This window comes from Diachasmimorpha longicaudata, chromosome 3, assembly GCF_034640455.1.
Source record: "Diachasmimorpha longicaudata isolate KC_UGA_2023 chromosome 3, iyDiaLong2, whole genome shotgun sequence".
NCBI lineage: Eukaryota > Metazoa > Arthropoda > Insecta > Hymenoptera > Braconidae > Diachasmimorpha > Diachasmimorpha longicaudata.
In genome coordinates, this window is record NC_087227.1 from 5,537,259 (window position 1) to 5,554,713 (window position 17,455).

At 38.6% G+C, this 17,455-nt stretch overlaps 1 protein-coding gene across 1 annotated transcript; it reads left to right on the forward strand.

The window, feature by feature from the left end:
* Positions 1-400: 400 nt before the first annotated feature.
* On the forward strand, positions 401-14,415 carry LOC135160907 (uncharacterized). Its single transcript, XM_064118038.1, has 6 exons — positions 401-675; positions 1,713-2,015; positions 2,210-4,742; positions 4,826-6,217; positions 13,139-13,759; positions 13,849-14,415. The coding sequence occupies exons 1-6, from the start codon at positions 553-555 to the stop codon at positions 13,908-13,910; spliced, it is 5,034 nt and encodes a 1,677-aa protein (XP_063974108.1). The 5' UTR covers positions 401-552; the 3' UTR covers positions 13,911-14,415.
* The last annotated feature ends 3,040 nt before the right edge of the window (positions 14,416-17,455 follow it).

Here is a 17,455-nt window from a genome sequence, read left to right on the forward strand (position 1 = left end):
ATTCGGTACTTGATGGGGTGAGGAACTTAGGATATTTTAATGAAACACATTTCATTTGGTTCGAAGTGAATTTATTCAAAGAAATTTATCAAAAAACATTCTTTACCCAAAATTTCACGAACTCGAAAAATTTCTGCTGAGAAATTATTGCAAATTGTTGTCAGTTATTTTTAAATAGATAAGTAAAAATCTAACATGAGTTTGGCCACCGGATTATCGTAAAACTTGAATGAATTTACGCAATCAGAAATTTGTTAAACGAAAGAAAAGTGTGTAGAAAATGAAAAATTTGGAAATTTACTTCGATCAAGTGTCAGCAGATGGCTCTGTTCATGTACCGACCGTTATTCCTCTCTTCACTTTTTCGTGGTTCATGTCTCACCTCTTCCGGAATGCCGAGTGCAATACAGATAGGGGTAACTGGAGGCTAAAAACCGTTGCATGTACTGTTGTCATAGACAATTCTGAATTGAACATTTAAAATTTATGGGTTAAATCGCCTTCACTGGAAAATAAAGTAATAGGGCTCAATGACTGGATCGGCAATAAAAAATGTCGATTAATGTGACAGTGAATGGGAATCCTGTGTGCGTACGACGAAGAGTTGTTCTTTCGGATTGGGAGCAAATCAAGAAGAATGAACGTGAACGCAGGAGAAGGTTACGACTGGAGCAGGTATTTCATTTTTCAAACTCCATAATTCCACATAATTGTTCATGATTTATTCTTTATCTTCATTCAATATTAATTGGACTCTCTCCACATTCAATGTTTACTATCTAATTATCCTATTATTAAGTTGTACTTGGAGGGGTCCCACGATCATAAATCATAAACAAACACAAATAAATTATTGAAATTGTTTTATTAGAATCTAAAATAATGAGTAGCCTGCAAAACACTAAACGAAGGCTGGGAATTGGGTTTGGAACTATCAAATACTTATTTTGATTGCAATCTGTCACAGTAATTTGAGGTTATGTACCGATTTTCAAATAATTCCCACCTCAAGTCGTTCTTTTCTAAAACCTTTTTAATGATAGTTTTATGCTTGATTTCATCCGTTAGCAATTTAGTTAGTGAAGAGAATGAAGTGAATAATTTGAAAATTTGTTAGAGAACCTATTGAGCTGATTCACTAAGAAAATTATTCATTTCCTGAATTTTTTTTCACATTTTATGGAACCCCGATGTCTGTATCTACGACAAAGTTTGTCTTTTACTATGAGAAGTCATCGAAGTATTCTATGATTTTTTTTTGACACAGATTTCATAGAAAAAAGACATTAATATGTAAATAATAAATAAATGTATATAAATGTATGTAAATAATAATATGTGAATAATTTTACATATTTTAGAATCCAAAAAACATTCATTGTTTAATGTTTAGTAGATCTGGAAAATTATTTATTATTTCTAAAACACGTATTTAACCAAACTTTAATATTTTATTCCCCTCGTTTGCGATTTTATTGTTTCGGTCGAGTATAAATGACGTATTTTCAGTAATTAATTCCTCAAAACCACCAGAGTGAATCTGAATCTTCTTTCTTCGCTTTGGAGGTACTTTTTCAAGCTTGAGAACGCAGTCTCATTTATCTCAATCGTATCATTGAGTCAACATATATTGATCCTTTAATATACTTGATGGATCTCTCTTTCCCCTCGGAGTTGTCCAGGCAATTGTCACCAGTATAATTATTACACAGGTTCGTGAGCAGTCGAAGGAGATGTCGAGTAAACTATTGGACAGAGCGAAGAACATCGCCAAGAAAACCCTGAACGATATAGAAAATGACAAGGACTCAAAGCTCCGGCGAATGCACGATAAAAAAATCATGGAGATACAACAGAAATACCAAGAGGACATGGAGGATATCGGATTGGCTCATGCATCAGCTGCAGCACAACCTGATGTTGAAGTTATCTTGGAGACTGAACGTCGCAAGAATCAATTGGCAGCTGCTGCGAGGGGCCGAGAGGCGTCTCAACAATTGAAGGAGTCTGCGATGGTAAACTTTCCTTTTTTTTCTCGTATTCTGTTTTTGTGGGATTCATTAAGACATAATTTATAAATGCAGGTTTATAAAGGTGCTGTATTCATATTTCTCTAACATTTATCGATAATTTGGGTAATTACCCACACATGAAGACTATCGAGACTATAAATCTCATCAAATTACTAAACTTACTCTGATAATTTCAGCAAGAAGATCCGGCGAAAAAACAGCAGGAGCGTCTCCGTCAGGTGCGAGAGATAGAAAACGTTAGATCTTCAATGATCGCAAATCTTTCGAAACGCTCGCCTCCCAGATCCAAAGGGCCATTACCGGTCCCCTCCTCGGTTCCCCAGCCCTCGCCAGCCTCCACGATTCCCCTCAGTCTGGCAGAAACTCACCAACAATCTCCTAGTCTCCGTGGAAATTCTTCGAAAAAGCGAAAACACAAAAAAACTCTTACGAAAAAATCTCCCTCAAAATTAATCTCAAAACCAGCCACGAGAACGACCTCTCAGACTTCACGCCCCACTCAGCGTATTGTGGTAGAGGTCCATCAGAAGGACTCTCCACCTGATCGTCGACTACGATCCCCAGAGGTCTCAAATCCCTCGAAGCCCCCGAGATCAAACGAGAAACCCGAAATATCTGAATTCGACCGGATCGAAGAGATCGGAAACCAGGAGATAATTGATAAAAATCATCAGTACAATCCAACGGATTATCAGCAGAAGCCTTCCTCATCCAGCAGCACTCCCTCAGTGAGCGACGACTCCTCGTACTTCTCAGACGGTGCAGCCAGCAATATTCCGCAACAAATCCCTCCAAAAAATGTCCCATTGAAGCTCAAATCCCCCACAAAACCGATTTCTCCCAGCAAAGTTCATCTCTATGATTACAATACTCGCCATACTGATGCCTACAACCGTCCTCCAGGTGTTGTGGAGCGACTCGATGTCGTGGACGAGCCGAACGCAATCGAAGTGGCCCGAAAGGCCTCAACCCTTCAGAGTAAAAAATCAAACTCAATCCAGAATCAACGGGCTAAAGCTCAACAACGAGGAACCAACGCAGCCCTTCGTGAGAGAGTGAAGAAGGACTATCACGATTTGATTCAGAAATTAGATCGTCTGTCTCGAGAGGAGCAGAAGTTGAAGGCGAGTCAAAGGTGTCATCGAAATATTTTAAATAAACAACAAAGACAACTGAAGAAGGATATGAAGCAAGCTGAGATGAATCGAGCATTTGAGTCATCTCGAAGCAATCCTATTGAGAGAATTATAACGATTCCCCGTCATAGCGATGGGGAATCGATGTCTGACAGTCCCTGCGATAGTGTTTACGAGCGTTCAGACAATTCTCCAGTGGAAGACAATCATCCTGAGGAGCCCCCGCCATCTCGTAACGAACAAATTCTCGAGATGTTGAAGAAAGTCGAGCGTCAGAAGCGACTCCTCTTGCAGGAATTTGGAGCTACTCTTCCAGATTCAGTTTTCAATGCCAGTATGACACGTCTTTTCGATACTCAACGAAAAGATGAGGTATCCCAAGGAGAGAGACCAGAACAGAAGCCGGAATCTCCAGAGATAAAGATAATCAAGGTACCCGAAACCATCAGGAAGCCTCAGAGGACCGAGACAGCTGTTCAGACGTCTCATACCTCCCCAGACATTACAGTTGTCAACGACAAAAGCACTCAGGTTGAATTACTCGATCCATCATCAATGAAGATGGACAGTACGTCTGAGCCTCTAGAATATGTCGAGCCAATTGTCAGGATTATTCATCCAGAGGTTGTGGCCAGCAGTAGTGACTCGTCAGCACCAGGAATTCTCATTGACTTCAGCAAGCAACAGGTCAAGGTGACTCCAACAAAGCGAAAATTGTCCAAACGAAAAACTCCAAAATCATTGCCAACTAGTGGTAGAACATCTCCGGTGAAGAGAAGCCCTGAAATTGCAACGCTTCCAGGATCTGCATCAGCATCAGCACCAACATCACGAGTCTGCAGTCCCCAGGAGGTTATCGAGGAGGAAAAACCGAGGAAGTATAAATTACCAGAGCGTAAGAATGTTCCAATTGCTGATACCAGCACTGATGTGTCATTTGGACAGCCACCGAGACAGAGGGAGCAGGGAAAATCGTACGTTAGAGTTAAACAAACGATTTTAAAGAGATATTATAACAATACTTCTGACACTTCAACTTCCTACGCCAGTTTGCCAGCAGTTCAGCCAGGCTCATCGTATCCTGAGGCAATCGCCAATAATATGACGCCAATTTTGCAAATGCTGGACTCTTCTGCCAATGACAGTGTCATAAGGAGATTTGGGGAGAGGGACATTAGCCCTGTGTCCACTCCGGAGACTCCCTCACCGAGGATTTTGAGGATTCCTTCCAATGTTCCTGATGCTGAGAGGCTGGGGAGGGTCCTGAGGTTTGATACGACGGATACACAGGAGGCGACGGACATCAGAAGACGAAGGAAAAAATCGAAGGAGAGGGAACGCCCGAGGAAGAGCCCCAGGAATGAAGTGAGCTATGAGGATGCGGATGAACAAGTTTGTAGATGCAAAAATCCACTCTGCAGACTTGTTCATCAGGATCTTGCGGGTGTGAAGGAGAATTTAGGACCGAGCAAACCTGAGACCCTTAAGAAGTACGATGAATTGCAAAACATTTGCACTGAGAGGATTGCGTCACTCAATGCCCTTATCAAGCAAGTTAGGGATGAGCAACAAGGTAAATTGATTTGTTAAAAAATACAATAATTTTACTTCTATTTTCGACAAAAAAAAAATCATTTCTAATTATGTCAATTTCAGAAGATTATTCGCTAACAGCACCTAGTGATGACACCTCCCTAATGCAGATGCCAGCTCCCCGTCCACGAGATAGTATCCAAAGTGTTCAAAAATTGGTAGAAAGTATCGAGGCAATTCACAATCAGCTGGCAAAGACCCTGCAGGAGTCTCAAAAAATCATAACGGGCAGTTTGAACGCTTCCAAAGGTCTAGATTCCCCGAAACTCCCCGAATCGTCGACCCCAGTCCTCCAAAAATCCCAGGAAAGTCCAAAATCTCCAAGCCTACCCCGACCTCCTTCCTCACCCCAGCCAGAACTAAGAAAGAAGCCGACGGTGATCAGCGAGGAAACTGTCAAAATCAATCTCCAACGCTTCAGACCGTCCCTCCCTAAGAAGGAAGTTTCTTCTCACCCTCAACCATCAACATCATCAGCAACGCACGACGACATAGTCGAAAAGCTATCACTAGAAATCCTGGAGCAAACTAAAAGTTCCGAGAAGATGAGCACCTCCAGGAAGAAGCTAGATTCTCCAGTAAAACGAGAAATGCCAAAGGTATCGTCTCCAATTAGAACAGCACCTGGAGAAACTTTTGTTCCTCTTCTCGCCGGCATTCCAAAGGCCCCAAAACCCTTTCCCAATATTCCCCAGGGTAACGGTCATCGTCGTCCACCCCCTGTGAATCACCCCCTTCAATATGGCATCGAGGCCCTCTCTCCACCCCATGAACTTTCAACAATCGCAGAATTTGATACACCAGACACTGGAAATCGCAGCCACATCAGCACCAGAAGTCCAACGGGAAAGTCTAGAAGACCAATACCCCTTGGCATTCCTCAGGTGCAGGAAAAACTAGTGGAGGAAGCTGTTGTCCATGAAAGCAAGACTAAGCAGTCGTCAGGGGAAGATGAGAGAGCACCCGCCGAGCAGAAGTACTCCAATGGCTCTGTCAAGTCAACGGATTCAGCTGGAGGCAATCGTCAGATGGAAAATCATCGTTCGAATAAACTAATAACATCTAGCAGTTCCAATAGCTTTTCTGGACTATCTGGAATTTCGGAAATTGTGAGTACTCCAACTTCAGACGCAGCTGCCTGGGCCTCATCTCCTCCAGAATATATTGAGGATCAATTAAGGAAATTAGGACTTGGGTGGGCCAGCTCTTTTCTCAGGAAAACCAGGAAAGCCAGTGCTCTGAGTTCTTCATCAAGCTCTGACATCAGTCTGCATTTGACAGTGAGGCGAAATAAGTCACCGGTTAAAAAAAATGAAAGCAGCACTCCTCTCACTGGACTTCCGGACTTCAGTGATGTTTCCTCTATATCGATAAAGGAGGCTAGCAAAAGCACGGAGAGAGCTGTACTCATGAAGGGCAGAACTTCAACACCTAATATACAGAACTCTAATTACAGTGGTGACAAGTCGATGAGCAATAATTCCACTTCGGGAATTAGCCGGGATAATTGTGATTGTATTAATCTGTCTCCTGAGAAAAGATGAGATTTATGACTGAAATCGTGGTGTTCATTCAGCGATATTTTAATGAATTTTAAGGGAATTAAAATTGATAGATTTTTTTAGTAATTAAATCCATATTTTGTGACTGAACTTTTCGGGGGAGGGGCTCTATGAGGATCATTAATAAAATGCATATTTGTACTTATTTTAACAATTGAGTTATTTTCTTTGAACCCTGTCCAGTTTATTATTGTGGATGCATATACTGCAAAGCTGAAATTTAGGGAGAGAACATGAAAAAGACCTGACACATATTCCTTCCTGGGAACTATTATCCAATTTCAGGAACGTAAAATCTATAGATGGAACAATTTGATGATTTTGTTCAAGCCACTTCCGCAGTGGAGGGGGCTCCGTTCGTACTTGTTTCTTGTTCAACTGTACAAATGGTCAACTGTATACAGAATTTTGAGACGGTGAGAGTACCACTGTGCAGGGATTCAACTGTCGAGAGAAAAACCTAGGCATAGCCACATCTGTACAGGCGGCGCAGGGTGGGTTAAACAGCGTCGACAAGGTAGAGATTGATAATTTTTTCTCTCGACAGTTGAATCCCTGCACAGTGGTGCTCTCACCGTCTGAAAATTCTGTGTACAGTTGACCATTTGTACAGTTGAATAAGTACGAACGGAGCCCCCCAGCAAAATTTCGTAGCAGTGACGCATGAACTACGCTGATGAACGTGCCTGTCCGTAAGCCACTTCACAAGCATTCGCAATGTCCCCTACAATCTCTGACAGCGTCATGAAATTTCCAATTTCTCCATAACTCATAGTCGGTAAGAAAAACAGTGAAGTTTCCCGAGCGACCGACAAGTGTCGCCACCCGTCAAAATCCCACTTAAAACGAGGAAAACGAGGTGCCGTGAAATGCCCTCCCAGTAAACTTCACCACCGTCCCAAACTCTCATTACTCTGTGCTCATTGTCCTGTACATTTTCTCCATGTCGTGTGGGTTCATGAAGGGACAGTAACATTTTTTCCGTGAATATTATTCAAATTTATCAATAAATTCACTTAAAAACGGGCGTCACAAGTCACCGAATAATCGAGTACGTCCAGAGTTAAGTTGAAATACCCCTAACATTGGAATATTCACAATTTATCGTTCATCAAAAGCTAAGACAACACATACATATTAAGCGATACACCAATTTTGCGAGCATTTGTCGAGGCGCCAAAGTTGTCCCGCATCGGCGCTTATTTCACCCCAAGTGGTATCAATGTTGTCTGGCAATGGTGTGTAAGGAGAAAGTGGAATCATGGTTTCGGAATCTGTCCAGGTAATTATTGCATATGGAATTGCTTCCTGAGTGGAGGTATATATACACCTCCCTCAGTCCTCTTCGACATCGTGAGTAATTTTTCACCTACACAACTAAATTCATTTTCTCGACTTCTGTACATCCCCTGACTCAATCATCCTCACTATCACCACTCGTAATTTTCAAGTGCCATTCCAATAATCATTACATAAATCCCCACGGAATGTCGGAAATTATGAACACAATTATATAAATCTACAGTGTGCGAAGCGGATAGAAAATCATTCACAAATTATTATTTCTGAGTGAGTGCCAGAGGAGGGGCTCCAGGGTGATTAGACAGCTCTCCTTGTGGGGAACGTTACCCTGATAGAGAAAAAAATTGAGAAGTACATGTTTTCTTGGCTGGTGAGGCTGATGGCGAAAAAATTGACACGAAAATATGGCCTGCCATTGGGGAAGAAAATTTGCTATCAAGAAAGGTTATACTCGTTCCAAAGATGGAGAAAATTCACTCATAATAAGAATCGAACTTGTCAAATCAATTCTTGACAAGTCAATTCCAAAGGTATTCCAAAGTTTTTTGCAATTTTTAACAATCATCTGTCTGGGTACAAGAAATCATCTCCTTGTTGTGTCCCTCATTAATCAACGTATTGTAAAATTTCCTGACAAAAATTATGTTTTCTCAGCACAGGAAATCATTATGATATCAAGTTTCTTATCATGAGTTTTCTGAAGCAAGAGAACATGTCCTTCTCAAAAACTTTTTTATCAGCGTCTGGGGCTCAAAGACATTGTTGAGTTTGCCCTATTTACTAAAAACAATTCTTGTAAATCATTTGGTGATGGAAACCTAGGTCTCATTGCTCTGTCTAATCAACATCATCCACTTCTGGAGTCTAAAACATTTATGGTGAACTGCAAAAAATTGTTAATAGCTATACTTCTTACTATAACTGACCTTATTTTATCTATTATTTTATTAACGAAGGGCTTGTCCGTACTCCCAATTTCTCGTCTGCATAACTTGATTTATTTTTCCGATTTCTGGGAGTCTCCTGACTCAATCATCTCCATTACCCTCACTCACATTTCTGGGGAAGGGCATTCCAATAATCATTGCATATATATCGATGGATTGGCACAGATTGAATGACAATCTGTATTTGAATTATGACGAAGATTAAAAAATAATTTTTAAACAAACGGATGCAGATTCCTTTCAAAATCATTACTTCTGTATAATTCCCAAAGAAAGAGCTTCGGAGTATTTTACGAAATTACTTTCCTTGAAGATATTGCAGAGGAGGATTAAAAAATTATCAGATTTTATTTTACAATTCATCTTATTTTTTCTGTCATTTGATTGGTGACCCTCTCGACTCTCTCGCCTTCTCCCATCGTTTCCCAATCTTTCATCTGCACACTAGAATTATTTTTACGAGTCCTGTATATCAAGACATTCCCTAACTGGATCGTTCCAATAATCATAGCATAAAAATTCGTAGAATGCCAGAGATTATGACCACAATGATCTATAGTATCGTTGCGAGAATAGATCCGAAGATAAGTCTTGAATAAACGCAAGTCTATTTATTCAGAATTAATAGTTTCTGATTGAATCTGAAGGGGAAGGACATGGCAGTAATTTGTGGAATAACCTTCCCCGGAGGATTTATGGGCTACGAATAAAAGTAACACACTCGAGAAAATTCGTCGGTTTAACCCTTTCACTACAATTCCTCTTATTTTTCTTATCATTTCACTGAGGAAGCTCGTTCGGATCTGGCATATATAGCATATCATAGAGTTATGGGGACAGCTATGGACAAACGAACATAAATATCCACTCACATGTGTCCATACCAACTTTTTAAAAAATTATATTTTGTTCGATGACATTTCTAGGCACTTACAGCTGTAATTGTATAATTGAAAGAATTGACAGGTTTCATGCTGCAGTAAAAAAATTAAATTTACCGACAATCGTGGCGTCTTTAATAATAACTATAATTCATGCCTTTCTTTAAAAAAATATTCGTCTATTAGTGAACAAAAATTCAGGTGAATACTATATGTCTGAATAGTTTGGCCTCGAAGTTTACCAAAGGCTTGAAAAATACATTCATTGAAATTTTTCTTCAAGTCTACAAATATGAGAGATATTTGCAAAATCACGGGTCAACAATTCTGATATTCAGCCTGACTTTTATACAATTTCATGACGGAAATACGTCTACACTCCCCTCTCCTCTCATTCACTCAATATGCTAATGAGTTCACATTTATACTCATACGCTCATACCTATTTGATAACTAATGAGATGTCTATAAATTATCATCCGCAGTTGAATACAATGTCTCAAGCAATGTGAATAAATTATCTCAACTTTCAGTTATAGCCGTATTGAGATAATGTGCCGTCTGCTCAACATGTGTTTACCGTTTGAAGTGCGGTACTTGGGGACATACGTTGAGGACAGAGGAAAGAGAGATTATAATGAGCTGCGTGATAGTGAGCATCATGCTAATAATGTATCTGATGTCAATGAATTGTCAACTCTGGGTGTTGGGGATACGAGAACGAGACGAAAACTCGTACTTTATATCTCATTATTACATGGATGTAATTACTCGTGTGCTGAAATAATTTACAAGATATTGGGAAGTCTTGATGATCAGGAGATTGATAGTATACTGAGTGGGACCACGTTAAATCAGGAGCAAAAAGATGAACAACCGCTGGAGGAATTACTGGTGCTGTACACCATGGCACATTATCATCCCTCTTTTGATTTTGAGCAGAAAAAAAGGGTTGGAGATGTTCTCGAGAAGTTGCGGAGGGAAGAGACTCGACTGCATCGTCGTATACCAGTTAGTGGAACAGTTACATATTATTTATTTATGGTTCTTTTCACATAAATTATTTATGTAAAAAATTGTGTGGTGAGATTCTTTGAGTAGAAAATGGTCAAACTGTTGACTGTCTTTTGACCATTATATATATGGGATTGACTCGATGAAAAATACTTTTTCAAAATGTTGAGATGTGTTTTTTTGCTATCTTTTGTGAATTTAAACTCAGAATTTTTCAATATCTCCGTGACGGGGCATAGAACTAAAAATCGAAGAGAACAATCGAACAAAAAGAAGAATAGCTTAATTATATTTAAAAACCCTCTTTAAAGCTCTGAATATCAATAAAGAAAATGGCGGATTAATAGAATAAAAAAAGCGAGCTCACCTTCCAAAGATAATACTCTTAAGCCTTAATATTTATGTTACCAAAATATTTCGTTTGATTCAGGCACCATGTATAGCAGCCCACGATCGCCTGGAGGGAGCTGGTGAAATGCCAGCAAGTTGTATGATGCCTCCATCTCCATTGCAACAGTATCCACCAGACGTAACACTTAGGCCACCAATAATGAGTGGAGTACCACCTGGAATAACAATGCCACCACCAGGCCTCTGTATGCCTCCAGGTAGTGATCAAATGTCAATGGGAGCAACGAATGCCCAGTATTTGCCCCTAGGTTTTCCCTCAGCAGTGAGTCCAATGGCTCCCTGGCAAAATCAGACTGTGATGATGACTCCAGTGAATCAAATGATATATTCTGCTGAAATGCCAGGATATCCAACATCCCCAATGGTCTCGAGACAGTCTTCACCATCACAATCGAGATCACCAAGTCGAAGTAATTCACCCATGAGCCGGAGAAATCATAGTGGCCCTCAGAGGTGGGCATTCGAGGAGAGAAAAGATATATCCAGTCCACAGATGCCAATTTCAATGGCCACATCTTCGTCCAGCAGTCAGTCAAATATTATTTCAAATTTTGGAACGAGTGGAGGACATTTGGGTTCCAACAGGAGTGCTCCTAGTCAGAGGATACCAACGAGAGAGTCTTCAATGACTTACTCGAGGCACAACAGCAGTGATAATGTCAATGCAACAGCTAATGTTGATAACAAGGCTAGTAAACAACCACCACCTCCTCGGTTACGACCCTCTGTCTCGGGCGACTCCATGAGGGACAGTGGAAAGGATTTGCCTAACTTCAAGGGAAATCTACCAACTTATTCTCGTGAAGAGGTAATGATTTTTTTATGATGATTAAGCTTATCCAATTATCTTTTACTGTTTTGTAGAGATAACACTATAGCCTTCAGCCATTTTTAATCATCAAATTTGTATATGACCCTGCAAGGATTTTTCTAGATCTTTGTTATTTATAAATAAATAATTGAAATGGATCTAGAAATTTCTATAGAAAATATTTCAATAGAATAAGCTGCTTAGCATTCCTTAGATGCATTAATTTCCAACCTCTGCTTAAAACAATGTAGATAAGAATTTTGAACTCAATTTTAGTTTTCCATTTTTCCCCCGTATTAGCCATAAAAATCAATTCGTGAGCACTCACAGTTGTTTGAACATGTTACGAACGGAATAATTGTGAGTATAAGAAGCTTAAAATCTTACATCCATATTCAGAAAGAGTATTTTTTGCATGGAATTAATAATTCAAATGCAAGAGGGAAGCGATAATTCTGTGAGTTTACATAATTCATATTATTCGTAGGTTGAAGTGTGCTTATGATGAACGATTATAAGAAAAAATTGAGAGCGATTATTTTTATTACTCCTAGACAAGATTTTGCTAAACTTCATCCCATGAAAAAATATAATGAAACTTTTAATCTTCATAATTGAAGTTATCCCAACATTAGTTTCCCTAACTCCCTTGTCCCAAGAGCGCTCAATCCCCTCCCCCTTGATTAACTTATTAACGTACCTTTCCTCTTTCCAAAAACAGATCAGAAGATTGAGCGACGAGGACCTGCGGGATCTCGGGCTGACTCCCAACGCAGTTGGTCAACTCCGAAACATCGTGAGAAGTCAAACGACCAACGGTCTCTCGAGTCAGTCACCAGCCCTCGAGAAGAAACCCGAATCAGTTGCCCTCCACCACCCACCTCCCCCCTCACCCCTACCACCGCCAGACAGCGAAATAGTTCAACCAAATGAACAGTTGACGGATAATAGTGCCATGAAACCATCCCCAGTTCCTCAACCAATTCCCGATATTTATCAACCAGTACTCCATCACCATCATCACCACAATAATCACACAATTGGAGGTATGAGGAGATATCCAACGATGCCCCCTCTAGATCCCGGTCATATACCCCAGATGTACACAACTCCGCCCCCAACTCTTTACCCAACCCAGACCCCCTGTTACGCATGTTTTCCAGTTTCTGGAATGCAAACACGTTTTACCAGGTGTCCATCTCAACATGTTTACTGTCTGACACATCTGCAGGCCCTGAGACTCGACGATAGTAGTCGCCAGGGCTCCCAAAGCAGCAGTTCAGACAGTACTGGCAGTAGATCACCTCCAGAAACACCTCCAGCAGCCCCATGGATAAATCCCAATACAACAAGTGTCATGAGCTCTCCAACGTCAACAGGAACGAGCACAACATCGTCGATGACACCAGGTGGCCCAATATCATCGTCATCGAGCCTGGGGGGTCAAGGTATTGGACAATCGGCTGCGATGACAACGTCAACTGCAACAACAACGACACCAGTCAGCAGTGATGGTTATACTCCTGGTGAGCATAATCAGGGATCAATAATGACCCATCAAATTGCTGGACCTATGCCTAATCTCCAGCAGATGAGTGAGAGACCTAAGCACAGAAAGGGCCACATGATGAGACACAAGAGTCACATGATGAATGGAGCACCTGCTGTTAACATGGCTCCATGTGTCTCAGCATTTCCAGTGTCTGGACACTCGCAGATGGCATTTCTGCCACATGGGCATGTGTCATTGAGGCCTAATACTGGAATGTATGCAAATTTTTCGGGATATAGGCCTAGTTATCCTGGAAATTTTCAACCCAATGGGGAGATTATGTTTCCGTATCCACCACCCACTACTGGTGGTACTCCACCACCTGCTACTATGCCACCATCGACGATCACTGTCGTTGTTCCATCACCTTCACAACAGAGCTATATGGCGCCTGCTGCTGTTGTACCATTCACGGCCACCGTCCAACAAACCAAGGTCTCATGTTATAATTGTGGAAGCAGTGGGCATCATCCGGGGGACTGCAAGGATCAGACAATGGAGGATCTTACAAAAAGAGGTGAGTCATTGAATTTTTAGTGGAGAATGAATGAATAAAATTTAATGAATATTTAATTAATATTTGATGGATTATTCAATTAATTTCAGCGCCATATCGATTAGATTATTCAACAGCAAAGCAGCTTGGTGATTGTCCAAACGACAAGTGATCTCTGAATCGGAGTGGGGCCATTAAAACCGTAACAACGACCCAAGCCACATTGGCCACAGTACGTCACGATATTAAATCAAAATTCCATCATAATTCGCCAAATTGCAGACTATACCTGCAATTACTCGTTGAAATACCTTACAATCAACATTACAACGTCGAGAGAGATTTTTTAAATGCTGATCTATCACAATTAACTCTACCAGGTACACGTTTTGCAAGTTACTATTTATGACCCACATTGTAATTGTTACTAATATTATTATGAATCTTAGAAAATATCTATACATATATACGATATATTGATGATATTTAATATATGTATACATATTTATTAATTAGTCGTGTACAGAGTACGAAATATCGTGAATATTACTATCTAATTTTCGTTTTTTTTTCGATCACATTTTATTTATATCGCTCTTTTCAACTAATTAGTTAGTATTAGAGGTTTATTATGAAAAAGAAAAACAAAAAAGATGTAAATTGAAAAAAAAAAATAATAATAACAGAACAGCCGGAGCTTCGGCTGGTCTCGAACTCAGTGGATTCTTGGCCAGAGAGTCTGTATTGGAAGTAGGAAACGTAATAAATCGAATTATTACATTTGTTGCATTGCGCGTTTGGAACAGGTGATGGTCAAAGTTTCACCTGACATTGACTCGTTGCTCTTTCAAATTTCACTTCTTATTAATCTCTGGTGACTGATTGCAATCGCTTATAATAGGAATGAATAGAAAACCTCTGCTTTCTTTACGAAATTCCATTTTTTTCGAAGATTTTGCAAGTTTTTCGTGTCCTTGTTCAAAACAAATATGTTGTACAGAACAAAAATCTAAAGCCTTTTCATTTTTCTACGGTTATTGTTGACCATACAATTTTCGAGGTTTTTCTGTTGTCTTGTTTGTTTTTGTTTTCAATGAAATCAACGAACAAAACCCTGAAAAATTTATCCCCAAAATGTCTTAGAAAATGTCCCAGTGGAATGACTCACGCAAAATCAACCTCTTGATTCTCTGTATCAAAAAAGTTAATAAATATTTTTTGACAATAATTCGTAATTATGTCACACTCTCCAAACATTCTTTCAAAAGATATTTGGTAGAAACAAGGTTATAGAATTTCACTTTTCTATATAAATTTTTGTGTTTAATTTGTCCAGTTTTTATCTGCAGTCGTCTTGTTTATTGATTTATACAAAAAATCTTCAGCCTTTGCATTTTTTATATGAAAATAAAATTGAATAGATATTGATATAGCAAAATTGCATAGTTCTTTCTAGAATATAGTTATTTAATAACAAAAAATGTGAACATTGAGTAGAATTCTACGAAAGTTCTAACAAAAATTTACAAAATTCCTCAGAGGAAACGTTAGGCTTTTCGGTGGGAATTTTTTATTGGTGACATAGGGCCTTTTTCACACTCATTTTTATAGAAAGATTTCTCAACATTTGTCAAAATCGATTTATTATGTTCGCTACGTCGATACAGAAATAAATGAAGATTCTGTAAAAAAAACTATTCGTTGAGTAAATTAGACGAAAAAGACGACCATAAGTGTTCTACTATCAAAATAGCTGCCGTAGTTCTCCAGTTGTAATAAATCGCATTGGATTTAATAAACAAAGGATCTACAAAAGTCTAAATAAAAGAGTCTAAGAAATTTTACAAAGTGTAAAAATAACATGTGAAAAATTTTTTTCTTTTCCTTCGTCGGGAAGAAACATACGTAAAACAATTTCACTACTATATATTACCATTAAATTTAAATATTGTATCCAAAAGCAAGATGAGAAAACCTTAAAATGTGCAATGTGCTTGCTACGTAGAGGCAGTCCACTGCATGAAAAAAATTAATTGAAACTGCACGCCAACTCAATGAATTTGTCTGCGGCAGCTAAAAAATATTTGTTTATTTTTTTTTTAATTGGGCGCACGAGGCAGATGAATTGATATTTTTCAAATGATTCTTGCCTTTTCATAATGAATTTTCTGAAGTCTAAATGAATAAGGAATTTCAATGGTGAAAAGCAAGGGGGAAAAGGCTGCAATATATATATTTTTTAATTTTGAGTTTCACTCTGTACAATTTTAAATGGTTCGTGGTGAATCTTCTTTTAATGGTGGATGCTTGATATTATTTATAAATATGTATCTCCATTGGCACCATTGACTTACTGATGAATATGAAATGATTTAGTCCCACATGCAATGTGTTTTTTTTACTCATCAATTGAAAGGATCTCTGTGAAATGTCGTTTAATCATGAAGTTCAGTTGAGTCTGGTGACTGCTTATTTTGTTTATTAATGACTACACGTTTTTCTCTGTTTGTTTTTTATGTCTCACTAAATTTACTAGTGGAGTGGTAAAAATTGGGGAGATGAACTCAGAACACATTTCAGTAACGAAAGGGTTGAAGGGTTTAAGTTGATTTTTATCGTCCGTTGGTTTTTCATAAATATCCAGTGATCTGAGGAAGATGGCGAAAATTTTCTTATGACTTTTTATGATAAGGAAATCGAGGGCTGCAAGGAAAGTTATAACGAAAATTGCGCTATTTCTCTGGAATTTGGAGATATTCTTCGAAAACTAAGGGGAGATTCACTATGAGACGAAAACTTTTCCGTTTATTGAAAAAAAAATCATAGTATAAAAATTAAATTGTAAATTTGATTGTATTTCCGTGTGTGTAAATATTAGAGAGTCAAGTTTTTTTATCGAAAAATAAACTTTAACGTAATTCTCAATTAAAAAAAAGTTTTTGAATGTGACAAATGCTCGTTCCTGAAGTATGAAAAGTGTGAGAAGGTACGGTTTTAATTTTTTGGTCAACGTTCTGCATAGCATTTGGATGAGAAATGTTTTCTTGAGAAATTAATAGAATATTGAATCGAAGAATAAATTTTAAAAAGTACTTCCTCTCACAGATTTTACAATAAAGGAGCCAAGTTGTGATTGTATGAAAAAAAATGAAAAAATACATTGGGGATTGAAAAATTCCATGGAAAATAGTATTTCTGATTCTCTTTTCTCGAAAAGTAAAAAAAAGAGCGTGAATTTACCTCTAAATCGTTTTATTGCTTCACCATTGATTTGGGAATCGGTTTGCGAGTGTATTGATATGGGAGAAGGGTAGAAAGTTTTTTTTTATCATAATTTTGCATAATATCTCACAAACCTATTTCTCCACATTTATTCCAAACCATTCAAATGTTTTTGGAAAATTCGTAAATTATTTCGTATAAAATGTTAGATCTCATATTCTATTTCTTACAGTTTCGTTACATCCTCGAGATGTGTTTGTAAAATGTATTGCGACGAGTCTGCGAGGCTCTAAGAAGACAATATAACGTATGATCTTCTGATCCAATTTTAGTGTTTTAATTCAATTGTTATGCAATTGTCATTATTCATTGGGTTTTACAATGTTTTGTGAATTGTTTTCCTTATAGAAATTAAAAAAAAAATACCAAGGGAATGAAGAAAAGGTGATGAGAGAATGTGAAAGTAAAGAATGGATTTTGAGTGCACGGTATTAG